The sequence below is a fragment of the Dermacentor albipictus genome, chromosome 1, assembly GCF_038994185.2.
Source record: "Dermacentor albipictus isolate Rhodes 1998 colony chromosome 1, USDA_Dalb.pri_finalv2, whole genome shotgun sequence".
Classification (NCBI taxonomy): Eukaryota; Metazoa; Arthropoda; class Arachnida; order Ixodida; family Ixodidae; genus Dermacentor; species Dermacentor albipictus.
In genome coordinates, this window is record NC_091821.1 from 459,981,351 (window position 1) to 460,004,048 (window position 22,698).

At 42.0% G+C, this 22,698-nt stretch overlaps 1 protein-coding gene across 1 annotated transcript in view; it reads right to left on the reverse strand.

The window, feature by feature from the left end:
* LOC135902810 (4-pyridoxate dehydrogenase-like) overlaps positions 1–22,698 on the reverse strand; it is a 123,380-nt gene that overhangs the window by 29,274 nt on the left and 71,408 nt on the right. The window contains exons 5-9 of the mRNA XM_065433082.2: positions 22,372–22,503; positions 20,874–20,998; positions 20,513–20,680; positions 14,478–14,622; positions 12,855–13,009 (exon numbers count right to left, since the gene is read on the reverse strand). Of these exons, the coding sequence (XP_065289154.2) occupies positions 12,855–13,009; positions 14,478–14,622; positions 20,513–20,680; positions 20,874–20,998; positions 22,372–22,503 (725 nt within the window). The remainder of the gene's footprint in view (positions 1–12,854; positions 13,010–14,477; positions 14,623–20,512; positions 20,681–20,873; positions 20,999–22,371; positions 22,504–22,698) is intronic.

A 22,698-nucleotide genomic window follows, 5' to 3' on the forward strand; every position in this document is an offset into this window, starting at 1 on the left:
TTTGCACATTACATGTGACAAAAATTTATAATTTTTGGCAAAAATGCGCCTCTCGCCACAAATATTAAGCGGCGAAAAACGGTGCGCGAAATGACGATTCGGTAAAAGACGGTCACTCTCCGAAAACCAAAGGCAATGTGCGCGCGATAATATATAAAATATATGAAAGACAACAGGCGCCAACTAGTGCATTGATAAGGAGCGTTCTAAAGCCCCAAGGAATGGGCAACTAATAGCTTCCTCATAAAAAAGAAAATCTGGTGTCTTTCTCGACGGAATCAAGATATCATTCTGAGGCTTGCCGAAGTGGTGAAGTACGGAATAATTTTTATCGTGTCCCGGTCCTTAACGGCACACCTAGTGCATGGCACATGAGCGTTTTTAGACTACGCCCCCATAGAAATACATGAGCCACGACCGGGATCGCAATCCTCTCAGCAGCGGAACGCCATAGCCACTGAGCTACAGTGGTGGGTCTTGCGCACCAAGTAAGGTCGAAATAAGTATTTGTAAGGCCAATATTTGCCGGGAGGTAAACATTATGTCGGAAACATTATCATTATTTTTGTCTTCCTTGCCGTTCAGCCTTCGGTTTTCTGCCATAGAAATCCACCTCCCTCTCGTCCAGTGCAAACAAATAACTCCTGAGTGAACAAGGACAGACCTAAAGTAAAGAACATATATAAGATTGTCTGTCGGCATGCTGTAGCTATGCTGCAGAGAAAGGCGCTCGATGCAAGATATTTCTGTAAGGCAAGCGGTTGGTATGCCGTGTACAATGGCCATTTGGGAAAGAGCAGGCCGTCCAGTGACATATACAACACAGAGCACGCTTTCGAGCCCGCCTTTTATTCTGCGCTCTATAAAAGCAAGCTCAGCAAAGGATTACCGCTGATGGTAATGCTGTTCTTACTCTGGTCACAATAGTGTATATTTGAACAGTTTTGAAAAGCGAGAACCCTAGCTGCTGCTTATGTTGTCCGAGGATTCCCGTTGTGCATTGCCTTCAGTATTGCGGTTATGTGACAAGTGCCATCGGCGTCGGAATCAGTCAGGCCACGATGCTTGGAGATCCAGGCTTTTCTGGAACGAATACTCATGGCTTGGGGGTTTATGTAAGGATACTTATGCTGCTCTGGTATACCCACGTCTCTCGGTCCCATGTTCTTTTCTTCGTTTTGCGTTGAGTAGGGGCACAAAACTATGGGAATGAATCGACGAAGCATGGCTGAATTCAGAGCGCCAAGGGCTAGGCACTGAGGCTAAGGCAAGAAAAAGAAGGACACGGCGATACCCACAAGTGAAATTTTTATTCGAACACTTAAAGTTTTAAAAACGTGACACGTTCGATTTCATAAGAAGTTATCAAGCGTCAATAAGAACAAAAGCAAAACGATTACTATAGACGACGTACTGATCGTTGGGATTAGACACGTCGTTGGCGGCGTAAATTTCTTCCAATTATCTTATTCGAATAGGTGGCCGTCTGTTTAGTGGGGCTGTGCGTTTACCTACTGCTGAGCGGTCAATATGGGGTCAAGACGACTCTGCTGTTCTTGGTTGTCTGTGTCTGAACTTTCCCTGTGTCAGGCAAAGTTCTGTGGAGTTGCTGGCCTTAGACTTTCAACTGTAACTTGTAGTGATGGTGAGCCCTGTCGTTTAGGTTTGCTAGAAGGCTCTCCCGAGGCAACTGCGGCGCTTTTCACGTTGCTCGCCGCTATCACCAAGTGGCAATATGGAACACATTTCGCTGGTCATGATGCTACCCAGGAAGTTCTTAATTAAGGGCTAGGGCTCGAAAGAGAGCTTAGATGTTGCGAAGTAGCTCGAACTCCACAAGTTACCGATTCATTCGTTGCTCATAACAGCCAGTGATCTTCCTCGGTAAATGATCATGCGTTCTTGCTAGTTTCGTTGTGGTTCCTTGACATGAAGAGTGTTTGGCTAATGCCGCCACAAGGTGAAATAGATGCGCATTTTTCTTTGGTGTAGATTGGATCGAAAACTGAGTACATGCCGCCTGGAGTCCAGGTGATCGACCACTGGGCCCTGCGGGAGCAGATGTGGCTCACCGCATGCTTCCATCGATAGGTCTGGCTGTGGCAACTTCGGAAGTCACGCTGGAAAGAAGCGTTGGCGTGAAGCATACGGTGCTAAATAAATTTCGTAGAGGAGTTACGTGAATTGAAACCAAGTGGTGGGCCACGCACCCAAGAAAAGGGATTGAACGCGTCTATAGGTTCGCCAAAGATCTGTTTCCTATGATGCGTTGAAGACGGAATGCTAATTTGAGAGGGCGAAGCCGTAATTTGACTGTCTCCATCAGTTGAATAGTACAAGCGCCTCCATGATTTTATGTGTATATCTGATCAACATGTATATCCTTTTGTTCCATGATTATTCGTTTTTGGGCGTCAGGCAAAGGCACAACGCCTCCCGGGCAACACATTCCGGCAACACATTCATTGAGGTTACCGACCATCTCCTGTTTCGACCAAAATGCAGTTGTTGCGTGGAGCGCAATAAGGTGGGACGAGTCCTCTGCGGCAACATCGCTCACTGGTGCTTTGTTCTTGAGAATATACAAGAGATATGGCTAGGTCTTTCTGTGTATGTGGCGCAATTCACGCTGGATGTTCAGGCAGCGGCTTTGAGGATTCCCTCGATGACGTGACAGTGATGAAGCACCGGCCATTTGCTCATCATGGCGCCCTGTGCAATTTGCGGGCATAGGTAAACATGGTCGCCCAAACACTACTTTTATTCTTCATCTTCATTGGCTTTGCATGGCTATCCATCTGTGTACTGTTGCGCATGTAAAAAATTTCTGAAATTTCCTAAATTTCTGGAAGTGTTAACATTCAAACAATATCACGTATCCACTGCAACGACGCTTATATTGCAATTCTTCTAATTGCTTTATAATTGAAAAATTACGGTAGAACCCATCCGAATAACTGTCTAGGGCAATGAGATTACCGTTGAAGAGATGATGCGACACCCTCTAATGCCGAAGTCTTGTTTATTTCATATTGGTTGTCGTCCTCATTAAACTCGTTGCTTATACGGCCACTTTAGTACGGCACTCGCTCACCAAGTTCACCACCCTTGAGCATGACGGCCCAATTTCTATTTGACGCAGTCGTAGTGACAACACTGAATGGCGAACAAGACATGATGTTGATGGAAGGACAAACTCGGTATGATAGTGGTAGCTTTGCGATAATAATATGAGAATTCTAAAATTATGACGATGGTATGAACATGACAGCGAAACAACAATGGTATGAGGACAATGGAACGCTGACGAGTGTTTGTCGTCAAGCGAATGACGAAGGTAGAATAACGACGATGGCGCGGTCACGATGGCACGACGGTACGACAAGATCTGCATGACAGAGACTTTCTGACGACGATGCAATGCCGACGATGACATAACAAGGGCAGCATATTAACGCTTGATTTACGCAGCACGATTCTGCTATAATAACGGAGAAGTAATGACGTTGATAAAATGACGAAGGCAATAGGACGACGAGATGACGACAATGGTATTACATTTTGAAGTGATGACACTAGTCAAACAAGAGATTGACGACGATGGCATAACTAGAACGTGATGACTAGAACGACGAGAACGGTATGACGATGACGCAATGATGACAATGGCATGACAGCGGTATGAGGAGAATGGGTTGATTACACGTGTAGAACGACGACGACGTCAGAGCGACAGGACGACGAGAGTCAGATGAAGCTGGAGTGACTGCAAGGGAACGCCCCCCCCCCCATGACTAAACTATTACCATGACTTTTCGAAGCCTGTTGGACGATGATGGCCGCTTCGACGGCATTGGCACGACCATCTGACAATAGATGCACGACAGTGACTTTCTGATGGTGACGTAATGACGACGATGATGTGAGAACGGCCGCATAATCATGATTGAATACGACAGCATGATCACAATAAAACGACGAAGAAATGACGATGTAACCAGCGCAAGAGTACCAACTAGCCCAGCCTCACACCTTGCTTTAGAAGAAATGACGTCGATGCAACTACAAAGTTATTACGACGACGACGGTATGAAGACAATGTGATGACGTTTCTCAAGTGATAGCGACGGGAAAATGTTCTACGTGACGATGACGTATCACAACACCGCTACGACGAGGGCAGTGTGATGACGACGGTTGATGAGATTGGGATGACGAAGTCAGAATGAGCGTGATGCCCCTATGACATCACGTAGACGACACGACAACATATTCTTGAAGCCGACTCTATGGCGACAATAGCATGAAAACAGTATGAAGACAATGAGGTAACGACGAGTATATGGCGGCCATGACGTGCCCACTACTGTATCCCGAAGACTGCATGACTGCGATAGCATGACAAAAATCTCCTGATGACGACGGCGTGATGACCGTCAGATGACGAATCGAGAGTGACGTCGTAGGATGTCCACGACGGTGGTTGACAGCCAGTGACTGACGAATGCATGACGACAACCACGCGACGTCGACTCCACGACGAGCATCGACTGACAAGGTTGCAACAACCAAGAGGCAACGACCAGACAACGACCAAAACGGCATCATGACCGTTATAAAATGTAAATTGCCTAGATCTTGTGCGCAGTAGTGCAGTCTCTTGCTTATCTATGTGGCGTCGTGCTGTGTAGATTAACTATTCAGGTGAAGGATTCATGCAACGTTACTCATTCTTGATGTCCATTTTACCGACAGGCCTACGGAGGCCCACTCCAGTAGAGTAACCGCCGCTGCGGATACTCTACTGGAATAAAGTTTGTTTGGAGAATTTGTTTATCACTCTTTAATACAACACAGAAAGCCTATATTTTAGGAACTATCTGCGCACGCTCAACTTATTCTACCAGAATGCAGTTTCTGTTTGGAAATTTTTTTACGTCGCTCTATTTAACACAATGCAGAAAGCCGATGTTGCAGGAAATACCCGCGCAAGCACACTTTCTTACGCGTCATTCAGAGTATGTTCATAAAGGTAAACGTAGGGAATCGGCCTAAGGATCAATGCCGTAGTTACTACTCAGCGAAATTATAAAATGAGGAGTGTGTATGACCTCCAAACGCAGATATATTGAGCATGCACAATGAGTCAAAGTTAAAAGTATTTTCATGTCAGACATTTCACTGTAGAAAGGCTAAAAACTGGGCAGGTGAACGCTTCGATTCCCCTAACAAAGTGGAGCGCTGAACCAGTGATAAATCTGGGTGATTCATTGATGCGAACATACTTAGGTACTATGAAGTAAGCGGAGAATATTGGCATGTATTAGCAAAGTAGTGACTCTGCCCCTCATCGTTACCACAGCTACAAGACTCGCGGAACGCAGCGAACATCCTAGCGGTATGACATGCGCATGGAGTGCGGTGGTAGCCACTTGAAATCCTGCATCTGCCGCCACGCCACTGCTTGTCATTGCGAGTAAACATGTCCCCAGCTTGGTTGTCGGCTTCTTGTAGGAGTTCTCTTGACGTGGGGCCCTGCAGACAATTCTACGTGTCGGCTTTGAGCGCCCTTTCTATAAACACAGACTGTATTCTGGCAGAGCATCTGCAACGGCTGTGGAAAGCACAAGAATGCTGCCGCCATGCACTTACCACTTAAATAGGTAGAAGCGTGCTCCTGGTCAAGTCTTTGGCCATTACGAGACCTCGACCCTTGAAAAAGGACCTCAACGCTTGAAAAACAGCACCCGTGACCGTGTAAGCTGCCATGACCGCATCCTTCACCTTAAAGACTAACCTTCACAACATGACGTCACATAACGTAAACAGGAGACTGCACAACTTCGTACAAGATTTCGGTGACATCCTTTTTTGCGTTTGTACAGTTAGTGTAGCAAACGTCTACTGTGACATATGCACAGTAGAGGTCCGAAATTAAACTCCATCTTACTAAGAATGTTTTAGTTCAGAGTTTAGGACTGCAAGTTATTACTCCTAAAAGGCGACGCCATATTCTGAAACGGACAGTATGTAAGCGTTGTCAGCTTGGCTGGAACCTGCAGTTCGGTGATGGTGCACCTACAATACCAGACTAATCTGTCAGCTCTTGCAGGTGAGACGTGTTGGGCACCTCATCTCTAGTTCTGTATCTAGGTGTCTACCACTGCCGATTTGAACGGCCCGTGTGATTACTATTTTTGCTGTTTTGGCTAGATACTTGACTCAATGGCTAAGAAGGCAACTGGAGATTTGCGTAATGAGCATAAAGGAGAACTCTAGGAAATGATGAAAGCTTTGAACAAAATCGAAGAACCTGAGAGGGATGCCGCTGATTTTAAGTGCATAAAAAACGAGCTCGCAGAAGTGCTTCGTCAGCAGGGAGAGCTGGGGTCTCATAATGCAAAGCTATCGCAATGGTTTGAAGAACTGGAACAATATCATCGTTCAAACAACATAAATATCATAGGCACGATATCGACACATTACCTATGGTAAAATAACTGGCCAACTTATTATTGAAGATATGTCAGGCTCAGATATAGATACTTTATCCCAAAGTGCCTACGGCTAGACATGACCAATCCAATGGAGTTGTGCGTTTTGTACAATACGACAAAAGAAATTATATCCTGTCCAAAGAAAAGAAAACAAAAATTCAAACGCGAATGCTAGGCCTCGATGTTTCTCGTCCTGTTTATGTTATTGAGCATCTAACTAGGGAAAATGAACAACTGTGGGAGCAGCTATTGAGCAAAATAAGGAAATAAATTAGAAATTTGTATGGACAGTATGGACAAGAATACACGAAATGTCACCTGTTTTAGACATATGCACTATAGGGGACATTGAAAAAATTGCAAGATGAAAGTGCTCTGTAATAAATATGTCTGCTGTACAATACTACTTTGCATAATGTTCTTACCGTACTCTATGCAAACGAAATATTTTGAATATAATTCTTTTAGTGAAACATTTTCAAGCCTATCCCTTAGTAAGCAACTGTCCCTCATTCAACTTAACGCTTAAATTATCCGTGAGAATGAATATGTCTTACATGAATTATTTGATAATATAAAGGATAAATTGGCTCTAATAATTGTTACTGAAACATGGCTCACTATAGATAAAAATCCGCCACATTTCCGCGGTTACGATTACTTTAATCTTATTCGGGCTGCTAGAACTAGAACAATCCAACCCTTAAGTGTTACCAGTTTTCTTTCATCGATGATGAAGCTGAATGCCTAAGTGTCTGCTTAAAGAAAGTTACAGTTGCTGTAGCCCACAGGCCAGCATCTGGAAGTAGTGTAAAAGCTATTACATTTTATGATAAAATGTTACATTTCTTTTGTGATTCTAATGTTACATTTGTAATAATGGGAGATATTAATACTAATATGCTAGCGAGCGATACATGTGCCAGAGAACTCGGCAGCATATTCCGCTCTTATGCATCTAAAAACCTTATATGATTGGCCACTTGGATCAATAATCAAACTGCAACATTGTTGGACCTGTATATTACAAACGTACGCCCCTCAATGAAATCTGCTATTTTCTCATCAGACATCATTGATCACCTTCCTGTCTTTTATTTTTTATCCATTGCAAGCAATAATCGTAAAAAAACGTGCCTACATCGTTCTCCTATGGGGATATTAACTTGCACGTGCTGAATACGTTTTGAACACTTCTACCTGATATAAACTGCAAAGGCGCTGTGATGCAGTTGGATGTCAATAAAGCCTATAAATTATTTTTCTGGAATATTAAAGGCGTGCTATGAGCTCGCATTCCTACATAATGTAGAAAAGAACAAAATGAAAAAAACTAGGAAACCATGAATAACGATAGCTCTTTTTTTAAAAGTTCATCATAAAAATAAGATGTGTCATATTTTTGTCAAATGACGAGATCCTTGTAACCTTACCGAGTTCAAGCGCTTCAGAAAGAAATTAAACAGTGAACTTAAGAAAGCGAAGTAAGAATATTTTAAATCAGTGTTTTCACGTATTCGCAACGACCCCAATATAACATGGCATGATCTAAACCATCTTACCCACAGGACAGATTCCTATCAGGCAGTACAGATCCCAACCGCTCTAGGTACCATTCCTACAGCCACTGCGTTAAACGCACATTTCATAGCTAGTGAAGAATATGCGCCTTACACCGGTAACCTGACGGATGATACATTCATCTTTAGTAGTCATAGTGTAGTTAACTCTATTTCTTTATAGCCAACGACCAACAATACGGTTCAAACATTAATAAGAGTCCTTAAGAATCGTACACCTGCGGAATATGATGACATGAAAGCTGAAACGAATAAAAATGTCTCGGTTATTATTTGCCAACATTTTGGCGCACGTTATTAATTGTATGCTGGAGCGAGGTGTACTTCCTGATGATGTTAAGATAGCCAGGATATGTCCAATGATGAAAAGTGATAAACAAACAAATGAAAAATTGAAGATACAAATGTTAATAATTATAGGTCAATCTCTCTACTTCCGGTGTTAACTAAATTGTTTGAAACCATTTCAGAGACCGCTTAACAAGTTTTCTTGAGAAACAAAGAAATCTTCTCTAAATCTCAGTTCACTTTTCGTAAAAGTGTTTCTACAGAGTGGGCACTACTGGACGGGAAGCATACGATAATAAACAACATAGAAGCTAGCCTATACGCAATAGGTCTTTTTAAATCCTCAGAAAAATTTGTATTCAGCTAATCTTGACGTACTGCTTTCCAAACTCAGTTTTTATGGCATCCGACAAATTGCGTTTGACCTTGTAAAGAATTACCTAACAGACAGGTAACTTTCAGTATGTAACCTTCAAAAAAGGATGTCTCGAAAAAATTGAAAATAATCAGAGGCGTACCCCAAGGGTGAATACTTGAACCACTATTACTTAATCTGTGCATAAATGATCTAGCTGAATTAGCAGATTTCAAATTGTGTTTATATATATGCTGGTGATGCCAGCGTCTTTGTCGTGGCCAAAACACTTTCGCATATACAGCCGTCAGCTAATAAGTATATAAATGCATTATCAATTTGGCTATGTAAAAACAAGCTGCAATTAAATGTAAATAAAAGTAAATATCTAATTTTTGGGCTAAGAAATAAGCCTTTTAACGAACACATAACAATACTATTTAATGACACTAAAATAGAGGAGATAGAGGTACAGAAATTTTTAGGTGTGTGGTTTCAAAAACACTTGTGTTGGAATACACATGTTCAAAAGTTAACGACAGAACTACGTAAACCTGTTGGCTGCGTCCTTAAGCTTATTGAGTTTCTGCCATTGTGGTTAAAGAAGGCGCTCTATTACACGCTATTTCATCCCAGATTATCATAGTGCTGCTTATTATGGAGCACCACAAACAACCAGAATTTATTAAAAATTTGTGCATTACAGAAACAGGTTCTGCCAAACTTTGAAAACTATAATGGAGGACCGTAGGACTTATGTACTCATCAACTGTTTCTTAAACATGAAATGCTAAACGTAACTAAGCTATATACATATAAGCTAATACCGCACACGAAAAAATAGATTATACAGAATTGCATAAATAATCATACACTGCAGTATTGCCTGAGATGAAACATCATATAAACACCAAAAATTAAAGGTAGTTATGGTAGACTTCGAACAAACTATCATATTCACATTTTCTTAAAAGGAATGTGACAAGAAATAAACTTTATTCGCACATCCAAGGAAGACTTTAGAAAGTTAGTATTGTAGTACCATACTGTGCAAAATTGAGGTTTTCTTCGGGGTTTTCGTGGAAATGTTACTTCATTTAATTTTTTGCGTTTTGAGTACTTTAAGTGTATTCGTGAATGCACTATATGTACGAAACTGTTTTAACTAATTGTCTGACTTTTTTAGAGCGAGGAACATTGTTCTCAGTATTTTGATGTATTATTATGCATTTGCACTAGAATGCACGTGAATACGGCTTATTATTTGTAAATTTCCACTAAAACAATTACTCTCTTTATCGACTTTGGTAGTTTGTACTTAAGGGAACAGGGTAGGCAAATTCCGAAAAAAAAATCGATTTTTTTGTTTTTGTGTAATTTACAATCTCTATTCTCTCCTTAACATGGCCCAGTGTTTCATTTGCCCGTACGCGAAATATTTACCTCAAAATCAACATTTTTCGAAACCTAGGCAGCATCCAGCCACGCCCCCTTTGACACATGCTCGGGATCCTTGCCTCTCCTAAACTGAAAAAAAAATTTTTTTTCACCGCGTATTTTTTGTCACGTTTAGCGGAATGGCTGTCACTCATCTACCAACAGTGAAAACCTAGCTAGCATATTTCACTTAGCCAAACGAATCCTAAGACGCAGCTGGATTACTCGCAACGCGGGGCGTTTTGCTCGTGCTTTTGCGTGTTTTCGCGGATAATCGAATTTATTTAAACTTTGGTGCTGGTTATTTAGCGTTAATGCAATGACGAAGCCAAAGAAGTACTTTGAAAAACCTCTCTTCCACGGAAACCGGCATAAGTCGACCTCCAATGACGCCAATTCTCCGCAACACAATCCAGGAGTGGGCGCTGCGGCCACCACGTGAGCGTCTGCTTCGAAGCTTTCGCGCTCGGTGGAACGCTCGAAGCAGAACGCCGGTGTTTCAGCAGCTCTGAAAGCCTGAGCTTCTCCAGAAATGTCTCCACGGAAAAACTCAGAACGCGAATGAGGCGTTCAACAAGGTTGTATGGGAGCGGGCTCCGAAGAATGTCTTTCTTGGCCTCAAGACGCTGAAAATAGTGACAATGGATGCTGTGCTAAATTTTAATGACCGTAGCATTGCTCGAGGCGACATTTTGACGTCATTCGGAGTTTCTCCAGGACGGTTCACAGTCCAGTGGTTGCGCGAAGTTGACCGGCGGCGACTGTACTTTGCAGAGAGGGCTACACGACTGGTAACTAAGGAGGCCCGGAAAACAAGGCAGCTAGCACAGAAAAGAAGTGTTGACGATGGAGGCGACTACCAGGCTGGTGGCTATTGAAAAAATGCGCCAGAATTTGTTTCTATAGTCCTACATTGCAATAAAGCTTTTTCTTCCACTTCAAAGCCAATTATCTCAGAACACCAAATTTTGCTGCATTTGACCCTTTTTTTCAGAAACTACAAGCGCTAGGGCGATAACATTTCCCAGATATTGAGCAAACATTACAGAAAGTCTACTGAAGTAGGATTTTGAATATTCTTGTAGGGGATTTTTGTTTACAGGCTATTTACTGCACATTTTGGCTCTAAAATTAGGTGGGTCCTGTAAAAAAATGAAAACAAAAAATCTAATCTCTAAAAAGAAATAATCCTAGTTCAGTAACACTACCTAGCATTGCTGATTACAATGCCACCAAGATTAATGTTCTAACCCCAGCAGATCACGAGAAAAAGGGTCACGAACATAGCCTAAAATGCATGGCTAGAATAGGACCTACGCTGTCCCCTTAACTGTACAATTTGTGTATGTGGTGGTGGTGGTAAACTTTATTGAAAGTGGGAAGGGTAAATGGGGACGTGGCTGAGGGATCTGGCTCAAGTAAGGCCCTGGGCCTGCTTAGCCTTCTCCGCGCAGTCCACCAGTTCAAGCTGTCGGCCGACGTCCCCGGAACTAAGCCAGGCTGTCCAGCCAGTCTCGCTGCTGACGGGGGGATGAGAAAACGGGAGTGAGCTGCATTCCCACATTATGTGTGTGAGTGTTCCTGTTCGTGAACAGAACCTTCATTGGTCGCTTTCCTTGCCCGCTGTGATTTTGTTAATGTAGTTTGGGTGTGCGTATGTGTTTGTCTGGAGTCGCCTAAACGAGTCGGCTTGAGTTTTATCGAGTTGTTTGGCTGATGGTGGTGGCGACGCCTCAAGCGATAGCAATAGGCTAGTTCATGATAAGTCTCGCAGGGTTCCTCGCGTCTCTCCTCCTCCTTGACGACATCCGCATCCGCGTATATACAATGAATTTCATCACATTTCATTTCTTGTATGTGCGCGTTCTCCACTTGAAATGCTATCTGGAGCAAGAGTCCTTGTCAGGCTATATGCCTTCATCTCTTGCTTTACTTTCTTTTGTAATTTGAAAGGAAGAATAAACTCCTTCTTAAGAATAACTTAGCGCCCGCGAAGGCTTTACCGCAGAAAAGGACGGGGGAGGCAGAACTAGCCCCATATGCACGTGACACAGTGTTGCCACGACCTTGTCAACGAGAATAATTGCCGCCGTAGTTCACGCGCACGAATATGAAACACGTGCTGTCCAAACACATGCACCAATGACGCCTCTTCGCTGGATAAAAGGAACATATCTTGGAAGCAGCGCTTTTGCCAAGTGAAATTGCTGAGTCCAGAAGCAGTTTGGGAAGCGGAAACACGCCAGAGAAGCTATTTCGAGAAGCTGCCTATATACAAATTTCGCTGTGTCCTGCGTGTATCTGTAGGTGTTATGTGTTGGACGTGTATGTTAACCTCTTTAACAGGCTTCTTGCATCAGATTAGTTATCTTAAACTGACTCGCCATCCAGGTCCTGCGAGAGTGGATGTCCAGCGAAGCTGCTGCAAAGCCATCACTACAAGTGCTGATGGTGGTGTGCAGCGCTTTATTGATGGTTTGGATGCTTGTTTTGACCTTGTTCTTTATTGAAACGTATGCTATTCTGTGAGGTGTATGAGTCATTTTAATTATTGGATGCACTGTTCACTTCACTTTGCTGAGCGCTTGTAGCCTCGGCCTTAGGGCCATAGCTGGTGACGATAATTTGATGATGACGGACAAGAGAAATGACGACAATCAAGATGCTAGCAGCTTCGCTGTAAAATTAGGATCTTACCTCCGATATTCCGATTAGACTGGCTATGTATCCTGCTTCAGGAGTAGTGGGGTTCAGCGTCACGAAGAGAAATTGAATGTTCGGAAGCGTGGGATCGGCGTTTGGTGTACTTAAGAAGGCAACACCTTCGACTCCAAAAGCATGAATAAGTGGTCCTGAAAGAACAAAATTGTAAGGATCCGTTAAAATTGCACTTGTGAATGTTCATGGTAGTATTTCTTGCAATATGCTGTTTTGTACAGATTGACTGTTCTGTAAGTATCCTAATTTTCACTTTGTAGGCGAGGCAATGTCCCCTTAGCTTTTCAAGAACTAAAATAAAACGCGTCATATATCACTGATCTTATTAAACAGTAAACTAATATTGTAAAGCAGCCGTTTGACATCATCAGTTCACGCCTGCTTTATTTGTCACATTATTTTCTTCTGCTAAGTAGACACATGTTCGTATTTTATATAAAGTGTACTAAGTGCATTGTCCCCCATCGAAAACTCACATGTTAGCTCACGTTGATTTTATAAAGAAAAATGTACCGGCGAGTTTGTCATGTTTGACCTTAAATGACAGTCTCAATAGTTTAAATATATTCACAAATTATTTAACGGAATGATTTGCGTATTTTGACACTATATTGCATAATGCTTGAACATTGCGATGCCTGAAGTCATGATTAGGCGTGTGAACTTGATTTCGATACCTTGAATACTTTTTGCTCTTTCTGATTTTCATGTTCACCTGAAGGTAATCGCTGGCGCACTGTTCCATCGTCATAGAAGATTGCGTACATTCTCTATTTAACGGACACCCCACGGCGTCCCATTTCCATGAGAGTGAAATGTGAAAACCACCCGTGTACTTATATTTAGGTGCCCGTTAAAGAACCCCAGGTCGACTCAATTTCCGGAGTCCTCCTCCACGGCGTGCCTCATAATCGGAAAGTAGTTCTGGCGCGTAAAACGCCATAATATAATTTTAAATTGAATTGATACCAATAACGAGTCAGCGATTGCACAATTTTATTCTTTCGGAATTCGAGAGCAGCAACACAGAAATTGGGGAACATAAATAAGTCTCATTTTTATTTACATCTAGGGTTGTGGTGTAAAGTATATGTTGGACTTGATGTTGTTTTCCGAAAATATACTCCCAACATTTCGGAAAGGTACTATGAAATTTTCTATTACCACGTACGACGTAGATGTATGTATAGACAGAAAAATTTACTTGCAAAATATTACATTAGGTCAACCAAGAAAATGGTAGCGGGTGGCACTTTCCATAAGAAGCTATCTTTCCTTATTTCAACAAAAACGCTCCTATGTAACTTCAGTGTTCGCCACTATACCATGAATCGTATTTACCTAAAAACAACTATAGCCTAGTAGAATTCATTTTGACATACGTGGAAACTGCAAGAACGCTGGAATTTACACGCAATGAGGCGTACAAAACATCACAGCCCTACAAAACGCTCATGAAGTCATATCTCAACCTATCCTGTGCTGTGATTGTGCAGGTTTGACGCATGAATGTCATGAATAAGAATTCGCGTTCCGTAATATGAATTTACAGGCACGAAAACACAAAGGAGACGTTGATCGCAATTGTGCGCTTTCACATACCTGTTCTGGACAGTGAATAAAGTGGAACTGTAGAAGGTAAATAGTAGTTGATTTCGATGTTCTCTTGAGTCGTTGCGGCTATTCCGTTAACGGTGAGGTGATCGAATAGATTTTCGCCCACAGGAAGGTCTGCTATTAGGTTGATCTGCAATATGTGAAACACGTGCTTGCGTGACAGTATACGCTTAAGAGCTCTGCGAGCATCGCACAAATATTTTTTAATTGGGTCGGTATAATATTCAAGTTTGTGCTGTCCCATTTATCGTACTCTAAAAATTTACAGAATTTTCCTTGAAAGAAGCAAATAAATGGTGAAGAGTGCACATTCGTGCTGCACCTATGGATACATCTAAGGCAGTCAACATTAATACATTGCATTAGCGTTTAATTTGATTTAGAAAAATTTTACAAATAAAAATAGATATTCTTGTATTATAACGGTAATTGCTGCATGCGCCGCTAAGAAATTTACCACTGTTATGTGCAAGAAGAATATTTTCAGGATCTTTTGTAAATTTGTAAAACTTTTCACTGTGATGTAAACGCATTTTTTTTTAATTTTCAATTGTCCTGTTATTTATAGCGACAGCATGGGCTTACGAAAAAAATTGTTCGGATTGATCACACGTCGTCATTGCTTTGGTCCGGTTGCTCACGCAGTTTTACACCTTTACTCATGAACCAACCAGCCCAGTTCAGCACACTGCTACGTGAGTGTGCCTGTTTGAGCGTCCTCATCGAAGAGTTAGGCGTGCAAATTAGGCCGAGTGTACTTCCAACTAGAGAGGTCGAAATTGAGGCACAACAACCTATATTTTGGGTTGACCACGAAGATATTGGTGCGTTGTATTGCTCGACAAAATGATAACCATGCAGCGATGTGAACGGTCGTCCAGTGCGTGTGCCACCTGGGCCTATAAATTCTGTCAAGCCAAATGTTCCTCTGAAGAGGATGCTTTTTAGCTATGTGATATTGAAATTATTTACGACTATGACCCTTGGAAATTACCGTAGCCATTGTATCAATTTCAGGTAATCTGTCAAATCATGAATAAAATTTGTCTTTTCAGGTTACTCTACTGGCGCAATTTTCACAGCTAAGATATCTGGTTTTCCCGCAGTGTTGCAATGATAAGGCTACTGCTTCTATGTTTCAACGCTTACTCATTTCCCGAAATTTTAGTAAGAAACGCTTGTCTTTGTTAACATTGTTGCTGATGACATTGCTGTAACCTAACTTTTATTCAGAAAGGCAACAGTTTTCATTAAATCGGTTCAGCTAGTAGCTCATAAGGGCAGTTCTGCGGTTTTTATGTACAAGACAAGAAAAATTAGAGCTGACCCCGAGCTAAAGATTTTGTTTACGTCCGAGCTATTGCTCGGCGACGACTCAGCTTATTTTAGGGAGGCGCTTTCGTTTTTTCGTTTCGTTCTTTTTGGTTTTGTTGCGTCAGCGCCGATTTAACCAACAGGAATATACCAATCAGCTTCTTAGTATTGCATTCAGATACTAAGAGAGATACTAACGACATTGAGAACAAACAGAACAGAGCGCTTAGATTCACTAATAATGCTTATAGTACATACAACACATGCGTCTGACTAACGCAATTTCGCTGTCGTTCCTCGATGACAAGTCTTGGACAAAGTAGTATCTTAGTATTGCCAAAAAGTTAACCAGAGCGAACGCTAATACATACATTCAATATAAACACCAGGCGAACAATACACTTCAAAAATGACGAAAACCTTACTAATCCCATAAAGAAAACGAAATATGTAATGCTACTCATCGTTTCCTAGAACAATCGCGGAATGCCTCCTGCTCCCAGGTGCCGTAACTGCCTTGTCCACTGTTTCTTCATTTTTATCCGCGACGTCGTCATCTGTGCCATGTGCATCAGGGGCGCTATAACGTAAAACTATTCCAAACTTTTCTATTCCAATTCTGCTATCAGCCCTCCATGATTCGTCAAAAACTTTTTTAGACCACCCCCACTTCACCTGTATGTCACGCGACGTCACGAAAACCACGATACCTCCCCATCTGATATGATGTGTACACACTGATTATGCATGATTTGACAGTAAAAAGAAAAACAGTTATTTCCGATTCGACCCCTTCCCGCCATTAGCCCTCGGCTATTGGTAAAAAGTTTTCGGGCTGCACCCACTTCACCTGCCTGTCACGCGACCTCACAAAACCACAAGAACTCACCACGTCAAAGTGACGTGTACGCGATAAAGATGCATTAATATGCCGAACAAAACTGAATTTTCTTCGGAATAGCCGCAGGCTGCCCCGTTCCGAAAGGAAGAGAAGATGGCTGCCGCCGATCGCTCAGACGCTGTCTACTCGCACCTGCCGGAGAGCATGGGTGTATTTGCGTATAATAAAACTTCTTGCGTGGCCGTGTAACGTTTTCGAGCACTTTCGGCACGTTTACCCCCTCATTCTGCCAACTCTTCTTTGCTGAGCGTCTGTTTTAGCGTCATTCTTGAGCCTCCGTTGCATGCCGCCGCGATTTTCGACCAGCCACCGCAAGCTAAGTAAGGAAAAGCCGACCAATCGTAGACGCCGGCACCACCCTCTTCATCCGGTAATCGACTTTCAGTGCAGTGGCTCGGCCCCATCGAATCCCTCTCCACTTCAGCGTTGTCCTCGCCTCTTGTCAGCCAATTAGATACGACAAGCCGCTCAGTGTAGGCAATGTTATTCGTTTTTCAAGCAAACAAAAGTGACCTCCTATGAACGAGGAGAGCGTTTGATTGGTCTGTTCAGACAACCCTGCGGGTTACCGCCCGGTGCTTGCGTTGGTGGTTACGCAAATTTGACGTCAGGAGATTGGAATAGAAACATATTGGAATAGTTTTACGTTATAGGGCCCCAGGTTAAGTTTATGGTCGTTCTGGCCATTTCTGTTGTTTTTTTTATTTCTATGCTTTTTTGCAATCTACTTTTTAAAGAATTATGCCTTCAACTCATTTCTCGTAAGTGGCTATCTGATATTGTACTTCAGGCACTTCGTAATTTTTTCTCAGTGTAATAAGTGATGCGAATGTTTCGACGGCGATACACATTTCCTTTCTGTCGAATGTACCAGTGCTGCTATGGTTGCCAACAGGAAGCTGGCAGCATTATCTAAGCAAAAAGAAATCATTCTCTGTATATCACCACCACTTACGCTTGCCGGTAGAAGTCCTTGTTCTATAAGAACTACGAAATTAAAGAATGAATAGAACCTATGCATTGTAAGGATGAACGGCGCTGTTCCTAATGAAAACATGTTCGTTTGTGAAACTGATTTTAATATCTTTCGTTGGAATAGCAAAAAGTGCGGGTGTGGCGGTGTCCTCCTTGCAATAAACAGACAGTAATTGTAGTGCCCGTGGTTATTAGCAGTTTTCTTGAATACGTAGTAGCTTGCTTTAAATTCGGATGAGGTAACGTAACTATTGGCATCTTTTATCGCCCACCGGATCTCACTCATGGGTTCACAGCAGAATTTTTTCGCCTTTTTATCGACCTTACCCATCGGTTTTCACATTCTAATGTAATCATTATTGTTGACTTTAATATCGCGGACATAGTATGGTCCACACAATCAAATTATAAGACACAGTCAGAGTCGCATGCGTTCCTGCAGTGTTGCCTCGATTTCAGTCTAACCCAGTTAGTTTCAAGCCCGACACGATGTTCTGCGCACTCTTCTAATATTCTTGACTTGATCCTAATAAACAATCCAGATATATGTTGTGAAATAACTCATATTAGTGGCCTATCCAATCATGACGTTTTAACTGGTCGCTTCGTTCCTTCACCTACCAAAACCCAAATTATCATCAAGCAGATTAGGTGTTACAAAAGAGCTAACTTTGACCATATTAACCATGAACTATTGCTTCTTTCTGTCGAATTTCTGAAACATCACTTGTCGCGGACAGTAGAAGAAAGCTGGTTACTACTTAAAAACACACTCGCTAATCGCATAGATAAATACATCCCAATCACTTCCATAAAATCTGATAACACTGCTCCTTGGTTTTCGCCGGATCTTCGTGGCCTAAATAACAACAAAAGAAGAGTATTCAAGAAAGCTCACAAACATAAATCATCTGAATCCTGGAGTCGGTAAAAGACATGTGAGAAAGAATACCAAAGTTTACTCAAAGCCATGCGCAGACGATTCTATAACCGGGACCTGCCATCGATGTTAACAACTAACCCTTGGTGCTTTTGGCGTGTCATTAATCCCAAGCATAATCTTGAAGTCGTCCTTACTGATCATGACGGCGCAGGGATAACTGAGACTGATTGTCCCCAAATACTGAACGGAACATTTTCATCGGTATTCACGCGTGAATGTTTAGAACCGTTAGCCACCATGACTCGCGCTGATTCGTTTATAACGGAAATAATAATCACCGATTATCGAATTTATTCTCCCCTGACTAATCTTAAGAATTCATCTTCTGCTAACAATACTGGCTTATATAAAACAATTCCTAAAATATAGCCCCAATCATCTTCCCAGTACTGCCCGCCTTATTTTCACAATCACTATCAACAGGCGTTATCCCTCACGATTGGAAGGTGACTAACGTAGTGCCATTCTACAAGTCTTGGGATCGTTCTTCACTGCTTAAGTATCGACCGATTCCTTTAACAAGTGACATTTGTAAATTAATCTGCAAACCGTTCGGTTGGTTTCCGTACACATAACCTCAAACATTATTCTGTACCATCACGCAAATTGGCGTACGTAACCCTAATACGCCCTAAAATAGAGTATGTGTCAGCCATATGGGATCCCCATCAGACATACCTAATAATTGACTTAGAAACCCTGCATAATCGTGCTGTATGCTTCATCTATTCAGATTATTCATGAGAAACCAGTCTACCAGCTTTAGAAAAGCGCGCTGAGGTTGAAGCCTTGTCCCTTCATCGTAATATTTCTCGTTCAACACTATTCCTTAAGCTTTACTATCTCGTATCTCTTATTAATGTGTTCATGTGTGAGCCCTCAGCCATTTCTCCGCGTTGGGATTGTTCTTGCAAAGTAGAATGCATCATCCCTCGTTCCCTCGCATTTGGTCCGTCGTTTATACTTCGCAACGCGATAGAGTGGAATAATCTGTAATCGCATATTAACATGGAAAGAAATGCCTCGAAATTTACAGACGCTATACGCAGTAGCATTGCATACCTAATGTATAACGTTTCACTCCCTGAGTGATAAACTGATATTGTTTAATGCGCCGATAACCAGTCTCCGTGACGTTTTCATAGCTTGTGCAAATCATCTAAAGTTGTTGTAATGAAACTATTTTTTATTTCTTTTTTGTCCATACGTTGATGCAATCTAATTAAGTTTCTCACAGTTTTCTTTTTGTTTTTGTATTGTATTTACATTTCCACACTGTTCATTGCCTTACCGATGTAACCTTTACCCTATGTAATACCCTTCCTAGAGGGCCTTTAGGGTTATGGTGAAATAAATAATAAATAAATAAATAAATGAAGTGCAGCAACTATACGCCTTCAAGTGCATATTTCCTTTACTAATAAAGCGAAACACTCTATGCCTTGCTTCTCACTGTATTTAGCGCGCCTGTTCCATCGGATTCTCGCCTGGAAAGCGGGTTGATGCTGGAGTCAAGCACAAATGTCAACTGGGCTAGTTCCTGGTACGGCGTAATGGAAACTGAATTTAACTCGGCTACAGTGTAAGGCACCGATAGGGCGGGTGGACATGTAATGGCTCTGATTGAATACACTTTTCAAACAAGCAGTGTGATAGCATATAATCTAAGCCTTTACCTACATTTCGCTTCACAATATTTCAACGTGGGCGTTGAGCCTGCGTATTCCTTACGAAAGTCGCAGCGTTCCGCTTTTCTAGTGATAAGATAAATCCGCACAATCTACACACGTCTCACCACACTCTATGGACAGGTTATTGTCCTTTGCACGTAGGACCCACGATGGCATTAGGTGAATATCATCGATGGAAATCAAACCATCCTCTTACCCCAAGAGACTCGAGATGTTCTCGAGGTCCTATGCCTGAAAGCATCAGTAGCTGCGGAGAGGCTATGGCTCCAGCGCAAAGAATTACTTCTTTCTTTGCCCGAACGGTGTGTTTTCCGAGGTAGCGCTTGTACTCCACTCCTACAGCAGTTGCGCCTTCAAAAAGAACCTGCGGAAGCCGCATACTTAAGACGCTCGCATTTTATTTCTGACTTGAGAAAAATAAAGACAATGAATACTAATTTTCGCTTGAGACCACTGAACGAGTTGGTTACTTTCCGAGCCATCTTAAACATTTTAACCATGACCGCATCATATATTATATTTGTGCGCAGAAAGATGAATTGAAAATGGTCTCCTACCTTTGTCACATGGGAATAAAGAGCGACGTCGAAATTCTTTCTTCTGCGGACGTCGTTTGTAATAAAAGATTTACTAGAACTCCAGCGCTCTCCATTCTTAATGTTGTTTTGTACTCGTGAAAAGCCTGTAAACGTAGTGCAGAAATGTTAAAGAGGGACTTGGAACAAGTAGGTTATATTGACGTGAAGGTATTTTGTCAGAATGGCAGATAGTTATGAGTGTCTAATGCAGTGACAAAGTGACATGTTGTTGCCCAGAATCCGAGTTACAAACGAGTACAAAACAAGAAATGACTAAGTGAGGCCTAAAAAACTGCTTACTAACGCCAAGATCTGGGTTCTTATGAGTCACTAATGTATTTTAACCAGACTTATTACTGTAGAACATGACCCATCAAACATTACCTTTGGATTACTATCTGCCTGTACACGCAAATATGGTGGAATATTTGATAAACAAGCTGCACTGTTTTCAGAAAACATTCAATGTTCAAGCAAAATAACAGACCACAAGGTTCACCCAGCTCTCTGTCTTCACCCCTGAGCATTTAAAGGGAAATATTTCTAACTTCTTAGCAATTATCCGAACGGGAGCCTCACAGGAAGATGCGTGCTGGTAGTGATTAACAGTGGTAGTGCAACGATTGTCGCCGAAGCCAACGTTTCGACCTGGAAACTTGTCTTTGACATGGCATCAAACCGTAAACACGCTCACATTCAATAAGCTTACTTTCAGGGAAAGTTCACATTAGTGTGCCGAGGCTTCTTTTTCTTTACACGTTACACGTTTTTTTCTCTTTGGTTACACGTGATTTCGGGTCCCCTGCTGGTATCTCAGTGGTATTCAATTTGCGAAATGAACATTTGCAAGTTGGCGCCCACGTGTTTAGGCTTGCTCATTCGAAAGCGTCCTTCAGCTCGATCATTGATACAACCTGCGTATGAACGTCCCAAGGACGAGCACGTTTGTCATTCAGTAAAACATATCTTCAGCAGAAGGAACACTGCCGGCGTTCACTCAAATGTCTTTTGAGACGGTTTATTCCCTGGAGCTTTTCTTCTCTTCGGTACATGATCTTCAAGCAAATATTGAATAAGCATGCCGATATTGCATATATTTTCACAGAGCGATAAATGACATTTTCAAGCTGCTCTGCATCCTCATCAGGCCCCTTCATGCTATATGCCAACTTCTTCCACGGAAGTGGATTTATGACACATAAATCAACTATGTTTACATTAGAAAACATAATGAAACCTTCGACACCCTTCCCCGATTTTACAGTTCTTTCTCGTGTATGAACAACATTCGTCAACCTGGGTTTCAATCCACTACAAGCGATACGTTCCTTAATGTTAAATCTTAATGTTAAGAAGTGCTCTTCCTCTGTTCGCGTATGTGCAACTTAAATTTTGGCACATACTTCCTATCATATTTCAACAATTTGCAGACTCTATAATACAACCGCATGCGTCGCTTTATTTCTTTGTATCTTACTTGTCTGGTTCGGCCCATTATAGTCGTCGTTGTTGTAACCAAGTTCCCGGCCAGCCTCCAAAAATAAGTCGCTAGCTTTCGTATGCGAACTAGGGAAAGTGACAGGGACTTCCCCTCTATCGCCATGGTAGCCTGCAAAAGTAGGATCAGTCAGTTCATGCAGTGCCTATATATGATACTGAGTGAATTGAAACACCTTACCAAATGGGGGCACAAAAATATTAAATCTGCAATGCCACGGAGTGCACTTCTAACGCTTCTCGTCGTTTTTCTCTGAGCCATACAACGTGCAACAAAGCTTATCATGAAGTAGGACAAAGAACAGCT